Below are 26,020 nucleotides of genomic sequence, written 5' to 3' on the forward strand. Positions count from 1 at the left end.
GAAGCTGCTGAGTGTTACATAACGCACCACTAACAGATGTTACTCACCGTCTGTGCGTCAGAAAAGCTTGGAGCAAGCTTGGGTTGAAGTATTTTCTCTTGAGTTCCTTCTACCAGCTGGTGACTGCTGTTACTGCCCCACACATACACCTCACAGGTCTCCGACACAATGGGAGCATCACCCGTTTGAATGCTGTCAGGGCTGGCACATGTCCTTGAATAGTCTGAGGCCATTCGACAAACCTGTTCAAACCAGAGATTTATTACACAGCAGCATTTTATATTTCTTCCTATACAGTCACAGTGTTTAATGCTGCTTTAACTGCCCCTCAACATGGTAACTGTCTAAATTACTGATAAGCAGAAAATGTTGTAATTTTTTGGATTTATGAATTGCTGGGGTCAGTCTGTATCTTGCACACAACAGTGTCTGTCTAGCTCTATCCCTTACATGCTGGGCAGAGACAATTCCCCTCTTGCCTGGAACCCCAGAGCCTCTAAGCTGCTTGCTCTGTAACCTTGGCAGCTGGGGCTAACACAATTCCTCGGTTTTGTTTTTGCAACTGGACCTCTCTAAATAAAAACTACAGAGCCGACCGTATCATTAGCTTGCCGACTAATTAGCTTAATGACTTCGCCAAACTACATCTTCGTTTTTCAACCTTTTTTGCACCTCTTTGACCCCAGAATAACTATACCCACATGTGCACGCAAATCACATGTGTGAGGAGGAAGCAAACTACAGTAACTGAAAAGTTTTTTTCAAGACATACCTCTTCAAATAAACACAGAGCTGCCTCATACAGAGAACATAAGCCATCTGATGTTCTGGTTGGCTCTCTCCATTGACTTCGATCAGCAGATGATCCCTACAATATTTACATGTTGTTAGGAGAAATACATCTCCAATACAGCAACAGTCCACCTGAACAAAATACATTAGGGATTTGTTCTTATCCCTAAGCAAAAACTAACGGCTCTTTCCATAAAAGTATAAGTACACTACCTGTCTCCTGAGCCGTAACAACTGCACACACTTCAGGAAAACAAAACTGTCACAAGTGCTAGTCCAACATTCTTACCAATTCAGTTTTATGAAGGTATCTGGGTATGGAGTTAATTTTTCCCAAAACTATGTTGTAATGAAATGCAAGTTATTTGTGTCTAAAGTGATAATACTACTAATAAATAATTTTATGTTTACATACCTTTCATATTTTGGTCTCTAATTGTATATATAGCCCAAACCCAACAGCAAATAAAGTTGCCCATCACAACATTTATTCCAATTCAGATATTGCTACTGCCATGCTCTTCTCATGGACCTCATTCTTCAAAATATTTTTATATCTTTTTTAGAATCTTTTTTAGATTTTAAAGTTTATGTTTATTAACGAGCAGTACAAGCCTGAAAAAAAAGTATGACCACTTAAGGGAAAAAGTCATTTACTGTTTTAGTCTGAGCATCACGAGACAGAAGCTTGCCACAGCTTCTGTGTACTGTGCAATAATTTCATACCTTGAAAAGCAATATTCCTCTAGCACCAGCAGTGAGCACTCAATATACAAAGCAATGTGCCACACTTCCAATTTAGCTCATTTTCTATCACACTAATTTCTGAGCATTAGCAAAACTGCTGAACATCCTGAACATGAATAAGCAGAGGCCTAGGTGAATGGGGGAGCAGGAATGTGCAAAAAAAGTAACTAATAGGAAACAAAGTGTATTGCAGAACTTTGAATTTTCTAACTTTTTCTGCTATGAACTTAAATGTACAAGTCCAAGTGGATCAAGTATATCCTCAATTCTTTCCCTGAAGTTAGAGAATAACACCAAAATGACAACACAGAGACTGTTTTGCTGTTTCATCTTTACCTATGAGGAAACAGGTGGGCAGGAAGGGAGAGAAAGAGATGGTAGGTAACAATGAAAATATGGCGGGGGGGAAATCATAAAAAAAGCCCCCTAACATATTCGGCAAACTGGCATTTGGGGTGGAGAAACTACTCAGTTAAGAATGCAAATAACTGCAATTCAGAAAATCCAAAGCTGGTTATACCTACCAGAGATCGTCGCATCTGGGTCAATATACTCATAAAGCAATCAAAGCTGATCATCCCTTCTGGACTTTGCAGTAACTTGGTTTTCTCCATGGTGTTTACTATAGCTGAAGCACCTAAAGCCATTTCTATCCATTCAAGAAGGTATCTCAAGGCACCTCGTTGGGCAGCCAAACCAAGAAGCAACTCGGAAGCTAATCTACGACCTAGAGTATCTGCCCCAGAGTTTGGAATCGTTACTCCTTTAAGAAAAGTTGTTACTTGTGACAAACAGTCCAAACCCATTGGTGGAATCTTGCTTTCATTTGCTAGAGATAAAGGTGGTAAAGAGCTCACAACTTCTATTGCCGTATGGATAACATCATTGCAGAGACTGAGGCCAGGTCCTGCCACAGGCATCATCCAGCTTTGTCTCAGCAGTGCAAATAACAAGCTCAATCCAGTCCGAACTCCCATTTCTATGAGTGCGTCTGTGCTTGACCTTGGGCGTTCACTGACAGAGTGCACATCTGTGGATCCAGAACTGCTTTCTGGTGAATGCTGTTGCTGTTTCACCTTTCCCTTATCGTGGTATTTATTAGAAAGTGCATAGAAGACACGCTGCAGCACAAGGAGACGCTTTCGAAGAGCTCCAGCAAATGGAGAGTCTGAGCACACCATCTTTGCCAGTGCCAGCTGGCTGCTAAGAAGGGCATCCAAGTAGTGGTCCTGTTCATCACTAGATAGAGATTCCCGCTCAAAATCTGGTAACTGAGGTCCCTTGAGGCACAGAACCTGTTGGGGCAATGGCACTACTTCTTTATTGCTAACTAACTTAGCATACAAGACAGAAACTCCCTCCCTTGTTGCAATAGATTCACTGTCTTCCGTGATCCATGAGCTGTTTAGGTGTTCAAGCCACTTCAGCTTCACAGGTGGGACCATAGCTGCCATGCTGGTTTTACTTCTTTGCCATTAGTCCTGAAGATGAAAAAAAACTGTCAATAGGTCATGCAATATTATCTAGAGATCTTATTACTTACAGCAAGACAAACCCAAATAATCCTTTCAGAAGGTAAGCAGTGAAAGATTGACCACCAAGAATTACCAGTTCCACCGTTTGACCCATATGCATGTGTAACTTACTTAATGTGATGTAAGAATTTTAGTGTCAGTCTGCATTTTCTAAATCCATATGCACAAAAATTCACATAAAGCAAATTAAATCCTGCTAAGTGACATGAACAGCATTTAACAGATAAGGCAATTTAAGATTTAGATGTCAAGAACCACAAAGGTGCAAGGCTGATAAGCATATCTCAGCACTATGATGATTTATGTCTGCAGGATCATCCATGTAATGGTACAATATTTTGCTATTTTATCTGAATAAAAGATCACAATTCCTAAAAACATACACTGAGTTCAAAAAGTTTCTCACATACAAGAACGCAGACTGATCACTACTAGTGGAGACCAGGGTTCTTCTAAGTCTATATCTGAGAAAATTTTAAAAATTAACAAATTAAAAGAACATTCAGATCCTAAAGAGACACTCAAGTTACAAATTTTAATGCCGGTAGCATTCAGAACTCCAGTTCTTCAAGACGATTGTTGATGTCAAGGAAAAGAGGCTTCCTCAAAGTCAGTGTTTTTAAACTGCTCCTTTTAAAAGAATTTTCTTTAAAGTAATGCTTTACCTCCTATTGTACAAAACAGATGTGCTAAACTCCTCTTTTATAATCATTAACCATGGGTTACATAGGTTCTGAATGATTACTTTCTGTTCTTTGACCCTTTAAGTCCTAACACATTACACTTTCACCAAAAAGTACTATAATTTCCTAAAGGAGAGTTTTGTGTGCTTTGGTAGTGTGAGCCCTATTTGATCTAATTTCACACTAAACTCCTGGGGGTGGAAGGAGTCTCCGCCATGCAGTGAAAGTCAGTGCTGCTGCCATGTCATGCTTGTAGGACAACAGGTAACAGACAGTGCAATTTGGTCCTCATTTCATCTTGACATTTCACACCTAAAATCATAAATTAAAAACATAAACTACTACAGTTACTCTGCCAATACATCTGCCAAAAAAGCACACTGTGTGCTATTAAGCACCTACTTTTATTTCAGCCAAATTTTCCCAACAACTTATATACCTTTAAAAAAGCTTTACATGAGCCTTGCCCAATTACTGCTGTTGCACTATAGCAGCCCCTTACCCAGGTCTATCCCACAGAAACCTGAGCAACAGCTGTTAAGTACCATTCAGAGCCGGGAGCATTCCTTGCATTTCATACAAGACAGACCTTCTGTCTACTCACACCACAAAACTTCCCAGCAGCTCAGCCTCAAAGTGACACAGACAGGTACTATTACACCCAGGACCCTGTTGACTAAGAAACAGCAACACTATCTCATTTATCAGAAAGCATTTGCTAACTACCATTGGATCTCAACAGAAACTGTAAGGCCAATTAATGAAAGCACCCTAACTCTGGTCTTATGTGAAGTTTGTGCCTTATCAAGAGGTAAAACATGGGGATGTAGCTCCATTAAGAAGTTCCCAAACAGACTTATTCATAGTATTTATGCTTTCACCAGCTGCTCTTCTTTCAGAAACTTCAAAATGTGCTCATCTACCTTAAAGGACCAAATACTACTGCTGCTTTTCCTGAAAACTGGTAGATTTTTTCCTTCCTGCCCTTGTATGCATCTTTAAAAATAGAGACTGAAGCTTGAAGCTGAGCCCTTGGGAGTGCCCTAGTCTCCCCTTCTGCAGCTTAAAGAAGAAATCGTTGGTCCACCTTGAAAACAACATTCAGTTTCATGTGACAGGCAGAAGGCTTTAACCAGACACTGCTCATAATCCTGGAAATGCTCTCTGAATACAAATGGAAAAGATCTCTGTCTCTGCATGTAACAACTACAGTTCACTGAAGTTAAGCAGAAACCAGGTAACAGTTACACAGGGTATAGGCAGGGTTTATTTCTTCCAGCTCATTGCCACAAATACAAGGTTTATAATTGCTCCAGAGCCTAGACATGAACATCTGAGTTCTTTTTAGGGCAGACAGAAAGAAAATACATTTGGCTTTAAAAACTCAAGTGAATGCTCACTGCTGTTTCACTATATTTGACCACTGCAGGGTCAGGTGAACATGTGGAAGGTACCAAGTGTGCAGGGTGGGCCAGTCCCACAGGGTGCAGTCCCACACACTTTCTGAACATGCTGATCACATAGCTAAGGACGAAGGGAGAAGCCAGAAACATATGACAAGTGGAGAAAAGTACTTTTCTCTCGTCATCATAAACCTGTAACAATCTAAATGTATAGCAATAGCTATTTCAACACTGGAACACTTAAAACACTTTAAACTAAAGTACCCAGAACTTTCTGGGATTTATATTAAACAAACAAACAAAACAAAACTTCCAGCTCATCTGCCCTTTAAAAAAAAAAAAAAAAAAAAAAAAAGAAGTGAACCATGAGAATGTGCAACTTATCTGTCATATCTTTTAGAACCACAGTTCCTGTTGAGGAAATCACCATTTTGGGGCAGTAATTTTTTGCATATATTTCACTGCTGCCTGTTGGTAAATCAACTAAAATGGGACTTTAGACTCATAACAAAGATTTCAACAGTGTTACCAAATGTAACACCTATTTCAAAAGCTTACTCCAGGGAACAGTGGGGGGAAAATGCATACATCAAACCCTGAAAGCCTAGTTCTATGTATCCGGCATGTAGCATTTTTCTTTCAGAACAGCAGTGGCAGCAACTTGAGCTGCAAAGAAAGACATGTGAAGGTAACCAAGTCTGCCTTCAGAGCTGGCTGCCTTGAGAACCACAGCCAGCGCTGCAAGAAAACTCAAGGAAAGGCTCAGCCTCATCAAATCCTCCAGTGGAGTAAGTGCACAAGCACAAGGAGAGCTGTTGTTACCCATCACTGCACTGGACACCAACTATTGTTTGCTCCTCTTACATCAGAGGAAAGGGAATGTGAGGAAAATAATTTTAAAATGAAACCTGTGAAAACACAAGGAATATAATCAGGGAAGTCTTATGCCTGAGCTAAGAGGAGAGTAGATAATTTAAATTATAGAAGAAAATCTTCTTAAGAGAGGTCTCTTTTAATATTATAAGAAACATGGAAATTACCTGCAGCAGAGACAAAGGTTCTTTTCCCTTTTATCAGTCCATCGTTTTAAATGCACCTGAAGGTGAACCTGTAACTTCCAAAGCTGAATCCCACTGCAGACTGATTGTGTATCCCCTGATTCTGTCTCTTCAAGCTCAAAAGTCAAAATCAGGTACTATTTCTGGTCTGTTCATGGTTTTCCCCATCATATAAAAAACCACACCACAGAGCCAAACTACCACTTGAATTCTAAGCTCAGAATCAAGTTTCCACACCTTGCAATAACTAGCAAGCATAGGAGGTAATAGGATGCATCTCAAATTCAAAGAAATCGACTTACAAGCAGCCAGTGTTTGCAAAACCATAATAATTCAGTGATTGGCATGCATTTCCACACAGCCAAGAACTGATAAAGAAAGCTGATGACAAATTTCATTACCCTTTTATCCATTTATTTCTCTTCATCTATTTAGTCAGATGATGATTTTTAAGAAGTTTTTGATTAGATGTGTTTGCTGCACTTAAGGAAAAAATAAACACAAAACCAAGAGCCTGCAAATGTTTGTCAGCAAGACAGAGTATACGCTAATAATAACTGATATGCTTAAGATCTTCCCTCTTGAGAAAAATAAGGAAAAAGAGGAAAGTTGTCTTATTTTAGGGAAAGCATGCAGTCTTCAGTGGCCTAGCAAATAATGTTAAAGAATTTAAAATATGTTGCATTATTAAAGAGTTTGTTTTTTCCTAAATAGGAATGAATTCAGCCTTAAACCACCAGCTTATTTTTACAGGTCACTTAAAATATTAATTTTTAAGCTCTGGTGGAAGCTTGCCTACAATAACTAATAAAATTACATGTATTAAAAGTGCAAATGGCCTATTGCAAGTCATTATTAAATACATCAGACAACTGGGTATATTAAAATTAAAATTAAGTTTATATCAATAATGAAATAGGCCAAACAGCCAATTCTTTCACTGGGAAAAACTGCAACTTTTTTTAGGAAAAGAACTATTCCCCTATCTCACACAAGCATAAAGTAAGAGACTGGAGGTACATCTAACTACAAGTTATTTCCATGAAACAGAAATAAATTATGAGGAGATAAACTATGAATGCTGTTCCTTCTTTCCCTCTGCCAAACAGCAATTTAATCACAGACACAGAAAGAAGAATTTGATCTTGTCATTAATCCCAGCTTGCTAATTTCATACATACAATACCAAGTCACTGACTGCATGGATGACTAACACCTTAATGTACAACTGACCAGGAGATACAACGAAATAGGTATTCCACCACAAATATTTCAATATTTTTATATATACATGCATAGATACATATATATATATATATATATGTATGTATTAATATTTTGGTATTTATATTAAATACTAAAAATATCTGTGCTTCATGAATATGTGTCTGAAACACAAGTAATCTTCCTGCAACAATTATTTATTTTCAAAGGGGAATAATTCTTCCAAAGCATTTCAGTTAACATCAAAGTGAAATTATCAAGAAAATTCTGTATAATTTTTTTTTTTTTTTTTTTTTTTTTGGTGTTTATATAAAGTGACATATGTAAGGTAAAATGGGACTGAGAACTAACAGTAGATTTTCCAGCCACTTGCCACCATCTCCTAAATTAGCTATGGAAAGGGATTTTTCTAGAAAAGGAAAAAAGGAAACACTAAAGATTTTTCATAAATCCACTTGGCTGGCTCAGACAAGAAGACTGTCAAACCTCTAAGAACAAATATTTTTTTCAGATTTTTACTACAGCTTCAGGAAACCAAGAAGTTTTTAGGTCTTGTCACTTTGAGGTAAGTGGGACAGCTTTGATCACCTTCAAATGCAAAAATAAGAACTCACAAGGGGGGAAAAAAAACATTACCAAAGAAGTTCATATGGGAAATTCTCAACTTGAACACAGTCAAAGGAGTGAGGACTTTGGAAACTGCCCCAAGTACTCCTATATTCAAAGTGTACAGGGGAAAATGAGAATAACTGACAAAGGACTTCAGCATGGGGTTGAAGGTTAAAGTCCATCAGGTTATAAAGTTCCTGTTTCTGAGTCCAGCAGGAAAGACAGGTCTTGGACAGAACACACACAATCCCCCGAAGGAATTTCCATAGTCTTCCCTTTCCGTGTCCGCCCAGAAATTATGGGAGATACTTGAATGTCACCCAAGAACCACCTCCATGCAGCCAACAAATTCATCCTGACAGAAGTAAATGGGAAGCTCCCTTCTAGGGTTAAGATTTTTAAAAATGCTTAGAATTTTTAAATGCTCCTCAGAAGTTGCTGTGCATAGATCTAAGAGAAAGACTGTTGGAATAATTTAAAGAAAGGTGGAGATTGGGCAGAAGCTGTACAGTGAGGCTACATCACACTGTAGCTCCTTTTGATGAAATCACGAAGATCAGAAACGGCTCAAGGCAATTCAAGAGAGGTAACACTGAATACCTGCAGGAAGGCATGTAGGTATGAAAGTCATGACAAGAAAAAATTGAAGGGTTTATGTTTTGTTTTAAAGAAAGTTGTAGAAAAGATCCTTAAAAAGTAGAATTATATCTAGCTGATTTAATTAGAGAGTGTAAGAGTAGTCTCCCCACAAAACATGTTTTGCTTTTTCAGTCCTTAGCACACACACTCAACTTATCAGCACACAGAAACCATTGAAACATGTGGAAGGGAGGAGCTGATTTTAGGGCCCTTCCCCCCACCCCAAACATCATCATCTCCAACAGATTGGCTCCACCTCATTGCCAAATGCAGGTAATCTCTGGTATTCCAGCAAGAATAATAAAGTCCACAGATAAGGAGGAAGAAGGTGCAACTGCTTCTCAGGCTGCAAAAAGGAAAATATGAACAATCAGCTCAGAAATGCAGGTAAATCTTGAAGCACAGTGATTTCCCATTGCTTGTACAAACCTGAATCTTCCTGCTTAATTGTTATTTTACAGCTTTGTGCTTTCCTCCCTGTACAAGGTCCAAAGAAGTAAACACTGTAATACGGGGATAAAAAGCAAAATTCATGTTACATTAAGTGTTGTCAAATGAAAACAGCAAACGAGAGGAATGTATTTTAACCTAGTGTATAAGGTAGGCAGAACTACTCACAGTCCATGGAGATTTTCAAACACACAAATTGCAAAAAATTATATACAGTATCTTCAATTAGTATGAAGAAAGTCCACTTTCTTAAATCAGTGACACTAGCACACACACTGAAGATATAACAAGGATGGAATTTGACAAAGCTACATGCTACCACGTTTTTCTTTAACTTAGCCTGACTACAGCAGAAATCAAGCGCACACAAAAACAATTATTCTGACAGAAGTCAGGTGCTCAGGCTCTTAAAACTCCTACAAAAGTGGCTGAAAGCATTATTTTCTGCAAAGCTCTTGAAAAACTGCCCCTATAAAGCTGTAAATATTATATTTCCTAAAAATAAAAAGTTTTCTCAGAGGAAAAATAAACCTCTCAAGCATTCACTCTCTCCCTCTCTGCAATCAGCAATTTCAGCAACCCTTGTCAGAAGCTGACTACATTTTATGGGAACCTAATTATAAAAGCTTGTAACACAAGAAGTCTGTCTATGCAGTCAGATAGCAGGCAGGAAACACCAAAATTAAATATGAAGATCTGGTTGTGAAACTGAAGTCTGTCCACTGCCCGCCTGCGATGTTGTACCACACACATAAATAGAGCTCTTCACTGTGTATTCATTGACAATGAGCTTCCTGGAGTCTGCAAAAGTTCCATTGATTATTTTCAACCTGAGGGACTCTTAGAGCACCTCCTATGCTCAAGGTCCCTTCAGCCTGACGTCACCTGGGTGGTTTCTAAAAAGGAGCAGAAAATTTAATACTTAAACAGATGGCAGCCAGATCACATTACAGCTCTTAATGATGCTACAAGTAGTTAAACCTTTGTTTGCAATGGTGAGAAATTAACTTCTGTGATGGGTCAGAAATATCAAGGATTTTGTGGCTCACACAAAACTCAGGAAAGATTTCACAATCAGAATGATCAGATAATTCTACAAGCTCATTAAAAATATAAATCAATTCATTCACTGCAAATGACACTGACTACTGAAGAAGTTATTCTGGGATGTTATTTTAGATAATTTTTGAAAAAGTAGAAGTTCTGAGTTCATTGCCAGTCACAGCTCTGAAAAAGCTAATTTGCTTAAAATATGACAGAAAACCTAATAAATTATGTTTCTGTTTACTCCCTCACTGTGAGGACAGTATTACAGCTGCATTATACAAGTGGAATCTCTTCAAAGTTTCAACATTTCAGTTTCTTAGCATAAGCACTTAGGACCCTTTTACATTGCTTTTTTATTCAAATACATGTAACATTCTTACCAGTCAACTAAAGTCTTTAGTCTGTATCCAAGACTACTAAATTATTTTCTCAATATTCTGTCAAATTCATAACCCGTACAACTCCAGAGCTAAATGTCAAATTCAAGATACGGCTGTACCTTTATTTTGTGCAACAGAAGGCCTGTTCTCTGGTTTTGCAAAGTTCCACTCCTAACAGTTCCTGACATTCCATAAAATGACAGATTACCTTAAGTTTTTATCATTCCAGTCTATCATACTTCTTACAGAGAAGCCACAAAGTCCCAGTAAGAATCTTGCTTCACATGCTGCCAGCTCTTTTTGCAATCCTTATATGAATTTTACAATCTGAAAGTGCAACTAAACGGAACTGATTTGCTTCCCTTTTTTCCTAAAAAAGGGACTGTATATACAGGATTTAGCAGCAGGTATCAGAACTCCAAACAACATTTACAGCCTTTTACTTGAAAGGTAATTTAGAAACCAAGAACATATAAAAGTAATTGAAATCCTGCCTTGTCACATACCAAAAATATGAAATGTACAGAAATGTAAAACCCACAATACGTTTCATATGGCTTATGGCAAGGGGACTCTATGACAGTTGAAACTAACAGGACATAATGTTGGCAGAAGAGTTATCTGTTCAGTATTTCACTAGTGCCAAAAAGGTCACTATACAAGGCAGGAATCTTCAAATGTTGTTTTTGGCCTCTCCATGTAGTCTGGACACACTGTCATGAGAGAGGCAAAGTGAATGGAATCTATCCAAAACAGTCACGGGAAAGAAAAAGAGAAAAAGATAAATTAGAGAGCGCTTGCACTGCAGAGAAATTACTACAAATTCACAAGAATTGAAAGTAAAAAATGTCCTCAGAAGCTGCGAAAAAAATAAAAAAGGCAGCAGGGCTAGTAACAGGAGATGGACTGTAAAACAGCGGAGAAAAAATAGTTGGTTTCCTACAAATCTGAAATAGGAAGCAAGGAACAAAAGGAACTAACCCACAAAAAGCAAGCAAGAACAGCAGCTATAGCAGATTGTCCTTCACTACTGAAACATTACAGTGAAATACACACCAGCATTAATTCATGTGAACATCTGTCTACACTGAGCACAAGGGCCAGTACCTTTCCTCCTTGTATTAGACTCCTGCTCAGCATATGAAAACCAAATGAATGACGTAATCATTCAGAATAAGATAAATCATGCAAACAACCATTAACTTTTCTTTCCAAATACTGAATTCCACCTAAGCTCATATTTGTTAAGTAAGTCATGGTAAGGTTCTACTTGATACGCTTCCACTTTTAGTCTTCCTGCATGATTTTAGGTTCCTGTGGGAATATTTATTTATTCATTATCAGGTATAGTATTTGAACCAATATAACACTATGCTTTCAGCTGGTCACAACTGGTTACTCAAAAAATCTTTTTGGAGACAGACTAAAGGAAAACAAAGTTACTTTTAAGCTAAAATTATATTAAAGCTATATGCCCTTTTGGCTTTAGGGTTTAAAAAGTGATTCAAAAACCTAATCATGGCTTCTCAATGTAAACTCCTGGGGGCTGTACAAAATCTACCCAAGCAGAGAATAAATAAAAATTATCATTATTGTTCAGCAGATAAACTTAGAAAAATCAATTTAATCCATTACTTCTTCAGATGCTTTAAGGTTATCAAAACAAAAGCTGAGAACGCAAGGCACTCCACACACACAATCATCAAAAGCAGTTAGTAAAGAAGAGCTGAGAAGCAGAAATTCCCCGTGCATCAAAACATCACAGCAATTGGAGCAAAGAAAGGTGCCTGATCTTGCACTGGAAAAGGGACGAAAACTATGGTGAGGTTTTAGCACTACCACTCTCCCCAAAGGTACAATCACTTGTATTTCTACTATGTAGTGTAGTAACAATATTTTCAACAACCACAATACATAGGAACAGACATTTTCTTGCAAAAACTACAGAAGTTTTAAAGATGTATTTACTAGAAATCATTACTTGAAAATTCAGCAACAGACAGGAGAGTGAAATATATACAGACAGTCAAAATTCAAACACTTTCAACTTTCAAGTTAGCTGTATGTAAGCAGAAAGGTGGACTGCAGCCTTTAGATAGATAAATAGATAGATCTATATATATATCTATATATAAAGGGGGCATATAAGAGCAAGGGAGAGATACCTGTTAACAGGGCCTGCAGTGACAGGAAAACAGGAAATGGTTTTAAATTGAATATGAGTAGGTTTACATTGGATATAAAGACGAAACATCTCAATGAGGGTGGTGAGATGCTGGAGCAGGTTGCCCAGCTAAGTTGTGGATGCCCCTTTGTGTTAACACTTCCCGTTAACATTTGCATTTCTTGACTCAGAGAACTCCTATTATAACTACTTGAAAAAGAAACTTCTGTTGTGTAAATTCACACATTTGTAAGGAAATGTTTTGAGAATGAATTTTCAGTATTATCTAGTCCCGACAGCAAAAGAAAAAATCATTACTAGTAAGGAGGACTCAAACTGCAGGCTCTTCTTTAAGCAGCAAATTAATTCCAACTTCCAGCAGAGAAGATGATTGCTTGAGCCACCTGAACATTCTCCCAAATAGCTTGGTGACATCAGGTCAATCACAACAGGCCAGGGAATATACCTGGCCAGTTCCAAGGTCACAGTTACACTTGCTGTTGATGGGCAAATCCTGTAGCCACTGGGCTACAGACTGGCTTTGTTTTCTTTTTTCATTTTAAGAAGTTACAAGGGTTATTCTGAATGACTCTAATGCACAGCAAGCAGTTGCAGCACACTGCCACTCATTTCAAGCAGCCCTGTGACAGCAGAGCTTCAATTTCTGAGGGCTACTTCAGATGTTTTTAAAGAGTTAACACCTACTAGATTTGAATGTTCCACTTGACTGTCAGTCAGTGCAAGGGAGACAGACAAAAAGAAACCGTGGCAGCAATTTCAGAGTTTGAGTACTTCTGAGAGCCAATCAGAGCAAACACAACCAGGACGGTACTCATCATTCACTACCACGACTTTGACAGCAGGAAGTCAAAGACAGCCACAGAGAATTGCATCCTACTTTTAACTAAAACACACCAGTGCAAGATAAAAAAAATATCTCAAGTTACATGAACAGAGGAAGATTAAGTATCTGTACAGGATCTAAGGCCGGTGCTGTGAAAGGCTAATGACTTCCTAACAATCTATGACCAGAAACCAAATGCCTGCTCCACCAAGCCAACCTAAAACACACATAATTTCTGTCTCCATTACTTATTTTTAAAATGGGAATGAGCACATCTCTACCCATGAGTATTAGAAGAATAATAACAGAAACTGAAAACAGAAAGAAAAATTGGAATACTACATGTGTCTTAACGTCTTAAATATACATAATTTTACTACTCAAACACAAATATTACTGCTAATTTAATATGTAGCTTTCCCTATCCTTAAAATGGTCCTACTCCAGTCAGTACCGATAATTTAAAATATTAATATTATTAACAATTTAAAATATTAATATGCTTCTGCAGAGCACCCCTCTACTGCTTTCTTTGAAAAATAAACTTTATGGCTACCTCAGATTGGTAAACTAAAGGCAAAACCCAAAAAAGATCTTTAATCAACTACTATCTATTTAATACAGTTCTGAAACAGCAGAACAAGTTTTCACTGTTAAACTATTTTTCAATTCACAGGTTAAATGAATAAAAAATACTGTGTTATATTCTTACTATGCCAAGCAGTCTCTTGGCAAAAATAAGTCAAAGACTTGACATCCCTATGCTTAATTAACAATTAGATAAACGCCTCCTTTACACAGTTTCCAAAAAAAATTTCAGGACCACCTCCTTCCCCTTCAACTTACATATTTCCAACCCCCTAAACTCATTTAGTTTTAATGTTCAAAGAACAAAATATACATGATACAGTTAAATAAGAACACAGGAGCAGTGAGGAAAACCTCACTACAGGTTTGCATTCAGAGACAAAAAGCTTTAAGATGTTTCATTTTAAAACACAACCACTGTGATAGAGCCACCTAACAAATTCCTCCCAGGTGCAAGGCTACAGGAGACTGGCAATGCCATTCTGTCCTGTAGCACAACGTTGTACAGCTTTTAATTTTCACACAAAAAACAGATTCCTCTCAGAATGGGAAAGTAGTAGTAGACTGACCAGGTACAAAGCTTACCTTTCCAGATTAAATACCTATTATAATTTCCCCCAAAACTATGTGAATTAACACTGAGATCCAAGTCCTCCACCATCCCACATCCCAATGGTGCAGACATGGTATACATGGGGTCTCTAACAAGGAGCATTAAATCCAGCACATGTAAACTGAGGTTTTATCAAGAAATACCAGCATAGAAGAACACTCCGCTAAACTACAAATCTAATCAACGTCATAAGACAACATACACATATACATATACAGACACATACAGGATATGTTTACATATATAGAGAGCACACGGTTCCAGCTACAAGAAATTACACCACTCACGGGGAAACAATCAGCTTAAGTATATGACAACAGAAAATAAAATGTTTCAACTGCACTAAACCTCTCTTATATACCGTGAAAGGGAGAGGGCATAACTATAGATTCTGCCCCTTAAAAAAGATGAAAAGCAGCTTGTGTACAGCAACATCTCAATGAAATTAACCATATGCAGTTTAAAAAAAAAAAAAAACACAAAACCAAAACAAAACAACAAAACACCTGCTAGGACTTCACTTTGAAATACAAAATAAATCATCTCTAAGTAAAAGCATATATATAATGTTTCAATATTGCAAGCAAGAGCCAACAAACATGCCATAGGAAGATGGTGCAATTCAAATGACAGGTCTGGAGATAGAAGGAACACCTACCTACAGTCATGCACACAGTTGATGAAGGCAAACATGACAAATTTCAGACTGAATTTTGTGACACCTGCCGGGTCCACCTGGGATGCACGTAGCCAGAGATACATTTAACATTTAGAGGAAAATGCACGGCAACACTACAACAGCATCCATAAGGTTCATGGGGAAAAAGCACGGGCTCCGAGGACCTCAGCCGAAGCACAATGCAGAATTCGAACAGTTTATGCCGCTTTGAAAGGGCACAAAAAGCCCCCATGAAGGGAGAAGAGCTGCCGGGGGACGCCCTTCCTTCTTCCTCCCTCAGCAACAGGGCAGTGACACCCGACCGGCCCCACCTGCCTCCCCTTTTCCTCACGGCCGCCTGCACCTTCCCCCGCTCCCGGACGCCCGCGGCTGTAGCTGCGGCCCCGAGGTGTCGTCGGGCGGGGAGGGCGCAGGGAGAGCCATCCCGGCCCTGGGCTCGCCCAGGCCTCCCTCCCCTGCCCGCGCTCCTCAGCCCCACGCGGCCGCGCGCTCACCAGGCAGCGGCGGGGGGAGGCGGCGGCGCTCGGCCCGGGAGCCCCGCGGGACCGGCGGGGCGCGGAGAGCCGAGCACGGAGATCCCGCCGGGAGCCGCGTCCTCCCGGCCCGGATTGTCACAGGGAAAACATGACGCGGGCGGGGAGCCGCCGATCTCGCGGGGCTACCGCGCGGTTCTCGCGAGAGCGCCGGCTGCTCCCCGCCTCCGCCCGCCGCAGCCTCCCGTGCGCGGGCACGCGCAGCTCGCTGCCGTGGTCGGAGCGGCGGCGGAGCCTGCGGCGGGAGCGGCTTGTCCGGCAGAGGGGAAGCACTGGGAATGGAGACAGTGCCCAGACAGTGCGGTTTATTGGTCTTCTGCAAGCGTGAGGAAGAGCAGACCAATGCTTTTGCATAAAAACGACCAAAGAAACAGGTCAGGGAAACGAAGCACGTAATCCTGATGGAATTGATGTATTGGACATTTAAGTGAAGAGAAATGGATGCCGTATGCAGGGACAAAAAGTGCAGAAAAGGCAGAACGAATCACATTAGAGGACAAGCAGGAGTATATTAAAGTGTTCGCTTAAACAAAATGAACAACATAACAGCAAATATTAAAACTGTCACTGAAGAATGAAATTCCAAGTCTGAAGAAGGATAAAGGATGCAGTGAACATCGTCACAGGCTTAGACGGTGGCAGCAACAACAGCACACCAAGATGAGGGAGGCCACAGCGGCAACAGAGTGAGAAATCTCAGTTATACCCACATGAACTGGCATAGTCCATACAATATTAGGGATGTCATGCCTGAATCAGTAGACATTCACAGACTAAGAAAATGGGAAAACATACAAGAAGCAAGAGGAAAACTCTGCAAGAAGGGACTGCATATGTTTGAGTACATCAGCCTAAGTCAGGAATACAATGGAAGCTTACATAAATTAATGATGTGAAATAGGTGAACAGGGAATAACGTTTATGCTCTTCCAGTGAAAGAGCTAGAAGGGAACAAGAGGAACTAGTAGATGAAAAATTCAGAAAAAGGAAAAGAATTACTGTTTCTTCATTCACGTATAATTAAGCTGTAGAACACCTTGATTCAGGACAAAATGTAGTAGAAGTTTACCTGGACTCAAAAAGAGACTGGAAAAATACAGGAAAGAAAAAATCCATCCTCTGGTTGAAAAATGCCCCTGCCCACAGAAAGCCCTACAATATTTGGAGACACTTTCCTCTGTGCTTGCTCCTGCCTTTCCTTCCCAAGGCATGGGCTGATGGCTGGATCAGACACGGTGCCAGTGGATCAGCAATCCCATCCTTATGTTCTTGTCCTATAGCCTACGTTTCCTGGATCTCTCCTCATTAGCCTTAATGCTTTATTCTGAGTTATGAAGTGTTAGGGAGGTCCCTAATGGTAGAGCTCAGCTCCCTGGAGGGACTGTTGCATTTCATGACAAAAGTTCCAACCAAAATTGGACTAAATGTCACTGACCACTTTGGAGACACATCCCATGTATTGATGGCTTTTCATTCTGCCCCCTAAAAGGCAACTCAGGGATGCACAACGTTTTGCATCAGAATAAAACTCAAATGCCTTGCTTTGAAAAGTCTGACCCAACCAAGCTAAAAATCACAGACTTAAGAAAAAAGTCTCTGTTAGCAATTTACCCATGTAATATCAACTCAGAGGATAATGGTCAAGATAACCCATTTTTGTTCAATAAGTTGTAAGATTTCTTTTGTTTTGTTTTGTACCTCTAACTACACCAGCTAATCTTTTATCTAAAATCATAGTCAAACTCTGCTGTGAATGAGCACCTTCTTTGTTGATGAGACCACCTATGCTAACAAATACCATCAAAATAGGGGTAAACTATAAAAACATTTTAAAGCATTCCTTAAGTATTTCAAATATGACAGCTAAAGGATGCTGTATAAGAAACAAACTTTAAAAAATCAACAGATACATGAAAACACACTCAGTGCAGACATGTCCAGCAGATCTGCCATTCCACAGAAGAGAAAGAAGAATAAACACACACTCAGCAGGATGTGCTCTTCTCCATGTTCACATGGCCCTCGCCCACACACATTAATCCCAACATGAAGACAAAACCTTATCATTAACTGCAGCTTTTATGGCTTGAAGGCTCCACCTGCAGCCAAACATTGTATAATTCTCAAGGAATTTCTTAGGTTCACAAATGTCTAATTCTTTTAAGTTACGTACACTTAAATATTAAGTTCACAAAACCACAAGGATTTCTGTTTTGTTTGTCAAGTCTTTACCCAGCCCATCAATCACTCTGCAGTACTGAGAGTCAAGGTTCTCCCCTTGCCATTTGCCTGGATGCAGGTAGTAGGGCTGGATGCAGGTACAGGGGCTGTTTCCAGAGGCTCACTGATCTCAGAATTGAAGTTACACTGGAGGACCATTGCTGTGGCAATGCTATGAGTATCTATTGCTATGAATAGCATCTTTGTGAATTCTCACATGAAGCGTGTTTATTAGATAGAAACTGTTAATATTTAATATTAACTACAATCTTTGATAAGTCAAGTGACTTCCACAGTTTCTCCTTCAGAGCTAGACCCCCAGTGCCTGAGCTACTGTCTGCATCTACAGCCAGCTGGACTCAGGAGCTTCCAAACTGAATAAAACCTAGCATGGCAAGTGATGCAGGATGAGAAGGTCTAGTCCATCACTCTGTACTAAGCAGGCAAGTATTGTGAGAATTACTGAGAACCCAAACAAGGCAAACAGCATTCTAGCCTACAGTAGCTCCAGTAGGTGTGAAAATAAGGACATAAATAAGGGGAACAAGTCTAGATTTGCTCTGACACTACCAATGGCTGTCACCACAATTCAGCCACCTTATCTGAGAGTCAATTATGATTAAATGAAAAGATAGCACTTGCACCCTTTGGAAATTGCAGAGCCTCCTGAAACTCATTTGGGTACCCTGAGGACATACCAGAGGAAAGATGAGCCCTCCAGCCACCTGCAGCTATATATTAACAGGGTGAATGTAACAAAATGTTGAGAAGAGTTTTATGGGACACACCTAGACATAGGCCAGGAATACCTGAATCACAGCTTTTCAGTAGGCAACATCATTCATCCTTTTCTCTCCCCTTCACAGCAAGCATAAGCAGAAGTATTCAAAACTACAAATCTCAAGAATTCAGCCCCTAATGTCCCTGACTGCCGGACACTCATCCACCATTTTTATTTCCAAAATAGTTTCCATCCTACCTTCAAAGCATAGAGGGAGGCCAAGAGAAAGCCCGTATGATTGATCATGGGGGTTTCAAGAGAAAGGAGGCTGTAGATAATACCTCTGTTGTCTCTGTGCTCTCACCTCTTCTTTAAAACAGAAATAATCCTTCATGATGCAGACCTCTCAAGTCCCACCCACAGTTTTCCTCCTTCCCAGCTTCACTTGGACTAAGGCAGATTTCTTCCAGCATTTAGCTCTACAAGACCTGTTTTACATCAATGATTCCCTACTACTTTGCATGAGTTACTGAATTATTTATTAGTTTAAAATGTACTGTTACATAATCCCATCAAATGTACTTTAAATATTAAGCAATGAAAAGAAAGGTATAATGACAGAATAACACACAATTTAACATCAAACATTTTTCTCACTGTTAATAATTATCCTTTACTTTTTTAGTAACCACATTTAACTCTTCATCCTCTTATGATCCAAACATTTCACCAGAGCTATGAGCAATTCCACTCTCACTATTTTTGTAAGATCTTCTTTTATAATGCAGTGCCTAGGACAAGACCCAACATCCAGCATGATGCTATGCTATTTATCTAGGGCTTATTCTCAACTACTTTTCCACAATGCAGAATAATTTTGGATCATTACAGAAAATGGGAATTTATATATTAAATACCTCAATTAACTGTGTTTTGATTTTACTGACTTCTCTTTTTCCAACAGACTTTGCTAACATTGGAATGCCTTGCTGTTGTCATGGCAATGAAAGGAGTCTGTATGGTTTGGGATGTGACTCAGAAAAATTTTATACAGAAATGGGACAACAATTACAACAAAGGACATTGAATGTTTCTGTGCCACCAGTTAATAAATGGTCAACGGAAAAAAAAAGAAAGATCCCAAATCTGAACAAATGATACCGAACAAAACTTGATTGGATAGAAGACACCAAATTATTACTTGTGACCCTCTCTTGCATATAGGTCTCTATGTATAGCTTTATTACCCCCAGGAGCAATTAAAATCAGAGTGATCTGCCTGGTCAGTTACTTAACCATAACAGAACCCAGATTCGCCCAAAGCAGTTACGTTCTTAGTGTTTAGAAATATGAGAAGTCCTGTATTGTGGACTTATCCCAATAAAAAACACTCTCGAAGCCATCATCTCTGTGAGGGCTCATTCAAAGGCAAGGCTCTTCTCATGGCTCACAATTCACAAGAGGCAAAAGGGAGGCAAGTTTGCCAATCAAAAGATGAGGTAAGGAGCTTGTGGCAGTCCCCGAGGAGGTGTGGACAGAGCGGTTGCAAGCAGTAAAAAACATGACTAAAGCCAACCTACACTAATCTATGAAATGCATGGAAAAATTATTTTTAGCTAGACATTCACCTATGTCTTCTATATGTTACTCGTGACAACACTAGCTCTTTTCCTGTGGATCCAAGCTATGTGAGGGGAGCTGTTATTAGATCATTTGCCTGGGCAGGGATGCCAAATATGAAGGCACTGAAATATATGCATCTGTGTCAGCCCTTAATTTCATCTTCTGACTCCTGATCTGGAGTGACAGTTCCTCTGGCAGTTCCTATTCATATCAAACTGAGCCATACTAAGTGTTATTTATTAGAAAGCAATCTAAAGCCACATCCACACGGTCAGCTGGCTCTTACCCCAGTACAAATCATCAGTGCCACATAATCAGCAATTTCAGAGCTCAGGATTGCAGGCAGTCATGTCACTTCTTTTCTTCTACTGTTGGACACAACTGTGAAATGCAGGGTAGGAACCAGTCTGAAGTAACCTCAAATTTAAGATTGTGCTCGGGTGACATTAGGATGCTGTTATCCCCATTCGTGTGTGTGTAATTTATGCTGGATATTATGTTCTGTGCCTTTAAGACTGGCAGAGTGAGAGTTTTGTTTTGGGCCTCTTATCAGCCACTCGGAGGGACATACAGATAGCACCAGTACATGTTGCTGCTGTTCTGCTTTTTGCCTTTGCTCTTGCTTCTGCTTCGCTTCTGCTTTGATTTTGCTTGCTCTTGCTCTTTTCCCTCTTCTCATTAGTTAATTTAGCTAAACAGTCCAAATTCCTTCCTGGACTGTTTCCCCTCTCCTGTTTGGACCTGCCGAACCTGCTCCGGACTGGGACTTGGAAACACGGAGAGAGAGTTTGCACCTTGTGGCTGCAGCAGCTGCCCCAGAGCCGGAGGAACTGATAACAGCGACCAGCCCCAGGAGAGACTTTCTGAATTTGTCATCTGTTTCAGAGCGGTGAAAGTGGTGTCATCTGGTATTGTTCATTTTGTGTGCTGGGGGGTGCTGTGATTGTCAAATAAACAGGTTCTTTCCACCTCCCTCCGAGCGATTCTTCCCGAACCGGTTGGGGGGGAGGGGCCGTTTGGATTTGTTTTTGGAGGGGCCCCTTTTTGAGGATTCTCTCCCAAATTTGCCCTAAACCAGGACAAAGATCTAGTTCAATCCATGGCCACCTCTCCCTTTCTTTAGCTAGCTGGTAACTCTTTCAAACTGTTTCGCTCAGCCTAGCTTTGTATCAAGGGTCCACACCTCAGAAATGCCCTTGACCAAGCCAAGACAGGAAACATTCCAGTGAACCACTGGGGAAAAGGCGTGGGAATCAAGAGAAGTTTGCACTGGAAGACAATGAATGATAATATATTGGGGAAATTAGAAGGATTATGTGTGAGCAACTAAGTAACAACTGAATTCATACACAAGACTAATTCCACACTAATCTATGCATGGATATGAAACATTTTGAGCATATGTGGCCAGCAGGTTACTAGGACTTCAAGAGGATTAGTAATTCTCATTACCTCAATATGGTAGCATTCAGTCAATATGGTAGCATTCAGTACACAGCTACAGTGCAGCTTAAATACTGTGTCACAATAACACCTATTTGCATAAAAATAATGGAGAGTACTAAACAACAAAACAGAATGGCCAATTGTTGAAGTATCATTCATAGGATTGCCATTCCTAGCTGCATGCTTACGGGTTGTTCACAATTCCTTTGAGGTCTCATGAGCAAATTTTGGTGCTCTGCTTTAAAAACCCCTGTTGCACAACCCTGTAGTGTGTCTCCACTTCCCATGCTTTCAGCAATACAGTCAGGAAAAGAAAAGTGCCTGTCACTATTGCTTTCCCCTCCCACACCCTTTAGTCTTTCCTACTCGGTGAGCAAGACCTTTGAATGGAAGAAAGGAAAAAAGGCAGCACAGGGCTCTAACAACCCCTTTGTGCTTACTACTGGAGACTCCCCATCCCTTTGCATTTCAAGTGGAGAGGTTACCCAGCCTCCATGGCCCTGGAGAAACAGGAGCAAACAGACCAGTTGCTCTTGGCAGGACATGGGGGGATGGACCCAAGCTCTGCCAAATACAGCACGCAAGAGCTGTGTGCATCCCCAGCAACCTCGGAGCCCTCCCAAAAGGGAGCACCTGCAGGGTTGCACCAGTTAATATTCACAGAGAGTTGCATAATATCAAACTGGGCTCAGTAGCAAAGGAACACTTGAGCTGTTTCGAGCAAGCATCGTTCTAGTTTCTTCAATGTAATCCAAGACAGGTGAAAAGTTTAGGAAATAAAGACTAAAGTTTATGCAATTCACAAGCACAGCATTGACCCAGTCCCCATTTCCATAACCAGAAAAAAAGCCTTTATTTAGAGGGCTTCAGTAAAGCAAAAAGCTTCAGTTTTTTTCACTGAGGCCATCTGACCCTAAGTCCACTTCCTCATTATTTCTCTCTGAAGTAAGTTATACATCTAAGTACTGGCACGGACCTGCTTTCAAATTACTCTAATCTTTTCGCACAAATGCAAACTATTATTATTTTTTACCACATTTTTTCCATGCAAGATCCTATACATCATTTCTTTCATCAAGAATTTAATTTTGAAAGTCAGAATATATAATAATCTCATAAAAAGGCAAATATTAAACCTAGGAAAAGCTTTTTGTTTTTTTTTTATAATCGTGAGTTAGGTTTTCTTTGCAGAATACAAATGCATAAAAAAAGAGAGCTGTCCTCAATATTAGCAACATTCCAAGACCATGATTACACACAGTATTCAGGTCATTGTGCCACATGAAACCTGAAGGCCTGAAAGATACTGAAAAACCTTTCGTCTGTACAGCATATTCAAAAGCATTGTTTAGCATTTTTAGAAAGAATTTATTTTTCCACATTATCTAGATAATTCTTCAGAATAAATCAGATTTCAAAAAAATCTTTTTATGGAAAAAACCCTAAACTTAGAACTCTATTTTTGCCCCAGAATTAGTCTTTCTGAACTTGAGCCACAAAAGCAATAGATTTTTCTCTGAGTTTATCTTTCTTTTCAATTCTGACACCTATGTGTCTTCCTTGCTCATGCTCCATTCCACCATTTCACTACTTTTCCCTCCCTTTTCCTAACAGGTATTTATCTAGTCCTCTGACTGCTGGGGTTTTTTACTGACTTTTCTTTGGCTTCTGTCAGTTCATTAACATTTTTCTGGTCTTTAACTCAAAGTGAATATTCCAGCTGTTGTCCAAAAGCTGTACAATGAGGAATTATCCTTGTGCTTTCATGAATCAATGACTACTCTGTAAGGCTAAAAGCAGTTTTTCTCTTTCCATTGTTTTCACATTTCCTCTCATTCCATTTGTTCTTGCATTCAATTTTTTTCCCAGCAAACACCACAAGACAAATAATACCCTCTCATACCTTTCACTTTGAGATCTCACAGTATTTTTCAAAAAGAATCCTCTTTCCCTTAGATGGGGGGGAAATGAACAAATAGGATAGAGTTATCTCATCCCAATATGTCTAGCACAGGCTGTGTTTCAGTTCAGCATGTTACCTGATATTCTCCTTTTACAAGAGAATGCCTGCTCATAGTGGTCTGTGTAGAAGGGACTGGTAAAGTTCCAAACTGCTTTTTCTGGTCCCACACAGCTCCTTGGGCTGCCTTCACCACAATGCCTGGCTGCTGCTGGGCAAGGAGTGCACCCACTCACAGGGGAGACTCGGAAGTGTAAAGGTCACTTTCCAAATGAATACTGGAAAAAAAACATTTCACTTGGAATGCTATCATCATCTTCATTTCAGAGAGGTCAAAACTAAGCCTAGACAAATGGAGCAACTTTTCCAATACCTGGGTTTAACCCAAAAGCCCAGAGCTCCTTCCACATATGTTCTGGATTTGTATGTGCCATGAAGTCCTGGACTTGAAAGACAGAATCACAGAGCATCCAACAGACATTTCCTCTTTGACATAGCTAATTCAGTCCTAAATTACCCAGAAAAGAGATGAGTTAAAACATTTATATCATTAAACACTAATAAACACTTCAGCCAATTATACAACATGAATTATGAAAACAGGTAAGAGCCTATAAAAGTGATTAAAAGGAAAAAAAAAAAAGGAGGAAGTAAGAAAAGATCAAGGCAAATACACAACAATCAATTAATTTAAAACCCCATCCTACACCTACTTTTGAATTTTCTCCAAATGGACTGTATCAAGCTCTACATAGTGTTAAATCAATTTTATTACAATATCACATGGAAAATAACATTTAAAACCTTTCACTCTTCTTCCCAAGAGTGAAACCAAACTACTACCCAACACACCTTAGTAGATTTCTCTTTTTGTTTAAAAAAAGCCTGGAATTCCCCCAAGAGAAAAAGAAAAACACAAAATAACCCCAAGTTTTGCTTTGAAATGGAAAGCAGTTCCATTATGTAGAAATGTTTGGCTAGATTAATAGAAAGCTCTGCCCTTTGCACAAAAAGGGCTGCAAAGAGCATCCTATTAAGCTGGTGTCCTAAAGAATAGTCCATCAATACATCCTCTGAGTAATTTGCAGGATGGGATGTAAGTCATCACTATTGGAACTTTATGGATCATTTTTTGAATTAGCTTAGAAATTCTTTATGTCAGTTTTCTGCTTCCAGCTGAAGCACTCACCAAGTTCCTACTCTCTCCTATCACATATAGAGTTTGCCATATCAATGTACAATTAGATGCCTGCTGTGCTAGCCTTTGAGTGAGGAGAGGCTTTGGGATCCTTTTTGGTCCTGCTCTCACATCTGTATTTCAGTGAGGTTATCCTGTGCTGAATATTGGTGCTGAGAACAAAGTCCAAGCTATGGAATTAAACCTACTGATAAGAAGGGTGCCAGAATTTCAGCATGGTGACATGGGAACGAAAATAGGCATCTCTTTTCTGTTGCTGTGGGGTGTCACAGAATCAAAACTCCTACCGTACTGGAAGGACATGGTACATGGACAATGCCTAAGGACAGTGGATTGGCCCACACCCACTGCCACCTCCTACACCTCCCCTAATGTTTGCTGCCCACACCATCCAATACAGTGACCCTTTCCCACCTCTCCCAGCTTCTCCTCAGTGTCATTCCCCTGCTGCCCTCATTCACTACCCTTTCCCCCCTTTCTAAGAACATTTTCCAATTTGTCTCTGTCTGTCAGTAACATGTGAACATGTGACCCAGCCCCCTGCACTGCAAGGCCAGCCAGTCTGCAAACACACTTTATTCTAGTTGGCCTCTGCTCAGTACACGCAACATGACCAGCGCAGCAGCCGCTGCCTTGCACTGCCGGGGAGATGTGTGTCCTTTAGCCTGGCACAGAGGAGCTCCAGTGGAACACTGTGACCTGGTGCTTGGAAAGGCAATGTGTCCCACGTCAGTGCTCTTTCACTTCCTCGGGCAGAGAAGCTCCAGCATCAGCTGAGTGTAACAGAGCAGTTGGGGGAGGCACAGAAGTGAGACAGTTTGGTATTTTATTTTGTCTGCAATATTTTCAATGCTGGGATTCTAA

The 26,020-nt window shown here is 39.9% G+C and overlaps 1 protein-coding gene across 16 annotated transcripts in view; it reads right to left on the bottom strand.

Moving 5' to 3' along the window:
* The window catches only part of HERC1 (HECT and RLD domain containing E3 ubiquitin protein ligase family member 1), a 101,514-nt gene that overhangs the window by 66,289 nt on the left and 9,205 nt on the right, over window positions 1–26,020 (bottom strand). For 9 of the 16 annotated variants that reach the window (XM_050978483.1, XM_050978496.1, XM_050978489.1 and 6 more), the window contains exons 3-7: window positions 24,332–24,466; window positions 24,038–24,236; window positions 2,064–3,020; window positions 773–868; window positions 48–242 (exon numbers count right to left, since the gene is read on the bottom strand). In XM_050978483.1, coding sequence (XP_050834440.1) covers window positions 48–242; window positions 773–868; window positions 2,064–2,993 — 1,221 coding nt within the window. In that variant the 5' untranslated portion in view covers window positions 2,994–3,020; window positions 24,038–24,236; window positions 24,332–24,466. Of the gene's footprint in view, window positions 1–47; window positions 243–772; window positions 869–2,063; window positions 3,021–8,946; window positions 8,970–15,434; window positions 15,512–15,949; window positions 16,092–24,037; window positions 24,237–24,331; window positions 24,467–26,020 lie in introns of those variants that run through there. The other 7 variants (XM_050978482.1, XM_050978485.1, XM_050978484.1 and 4 more) reach the window with 4 other exon arrangements.

This window comes from Serinus canaria, chromosome 10 (assembly GCF_022539315.1).
Source record: "Serinus canaria isolate serCan28SL12 chromosome 10, serCan2020, whole genome shotgun sequence".
NCBI classification, from domain to species: domain Eukaryota; kingdom Metazoa; phylum Chordata; class Aves; order Passeriformes; family Fringillidae; genus Serinus; species Serinus canaria.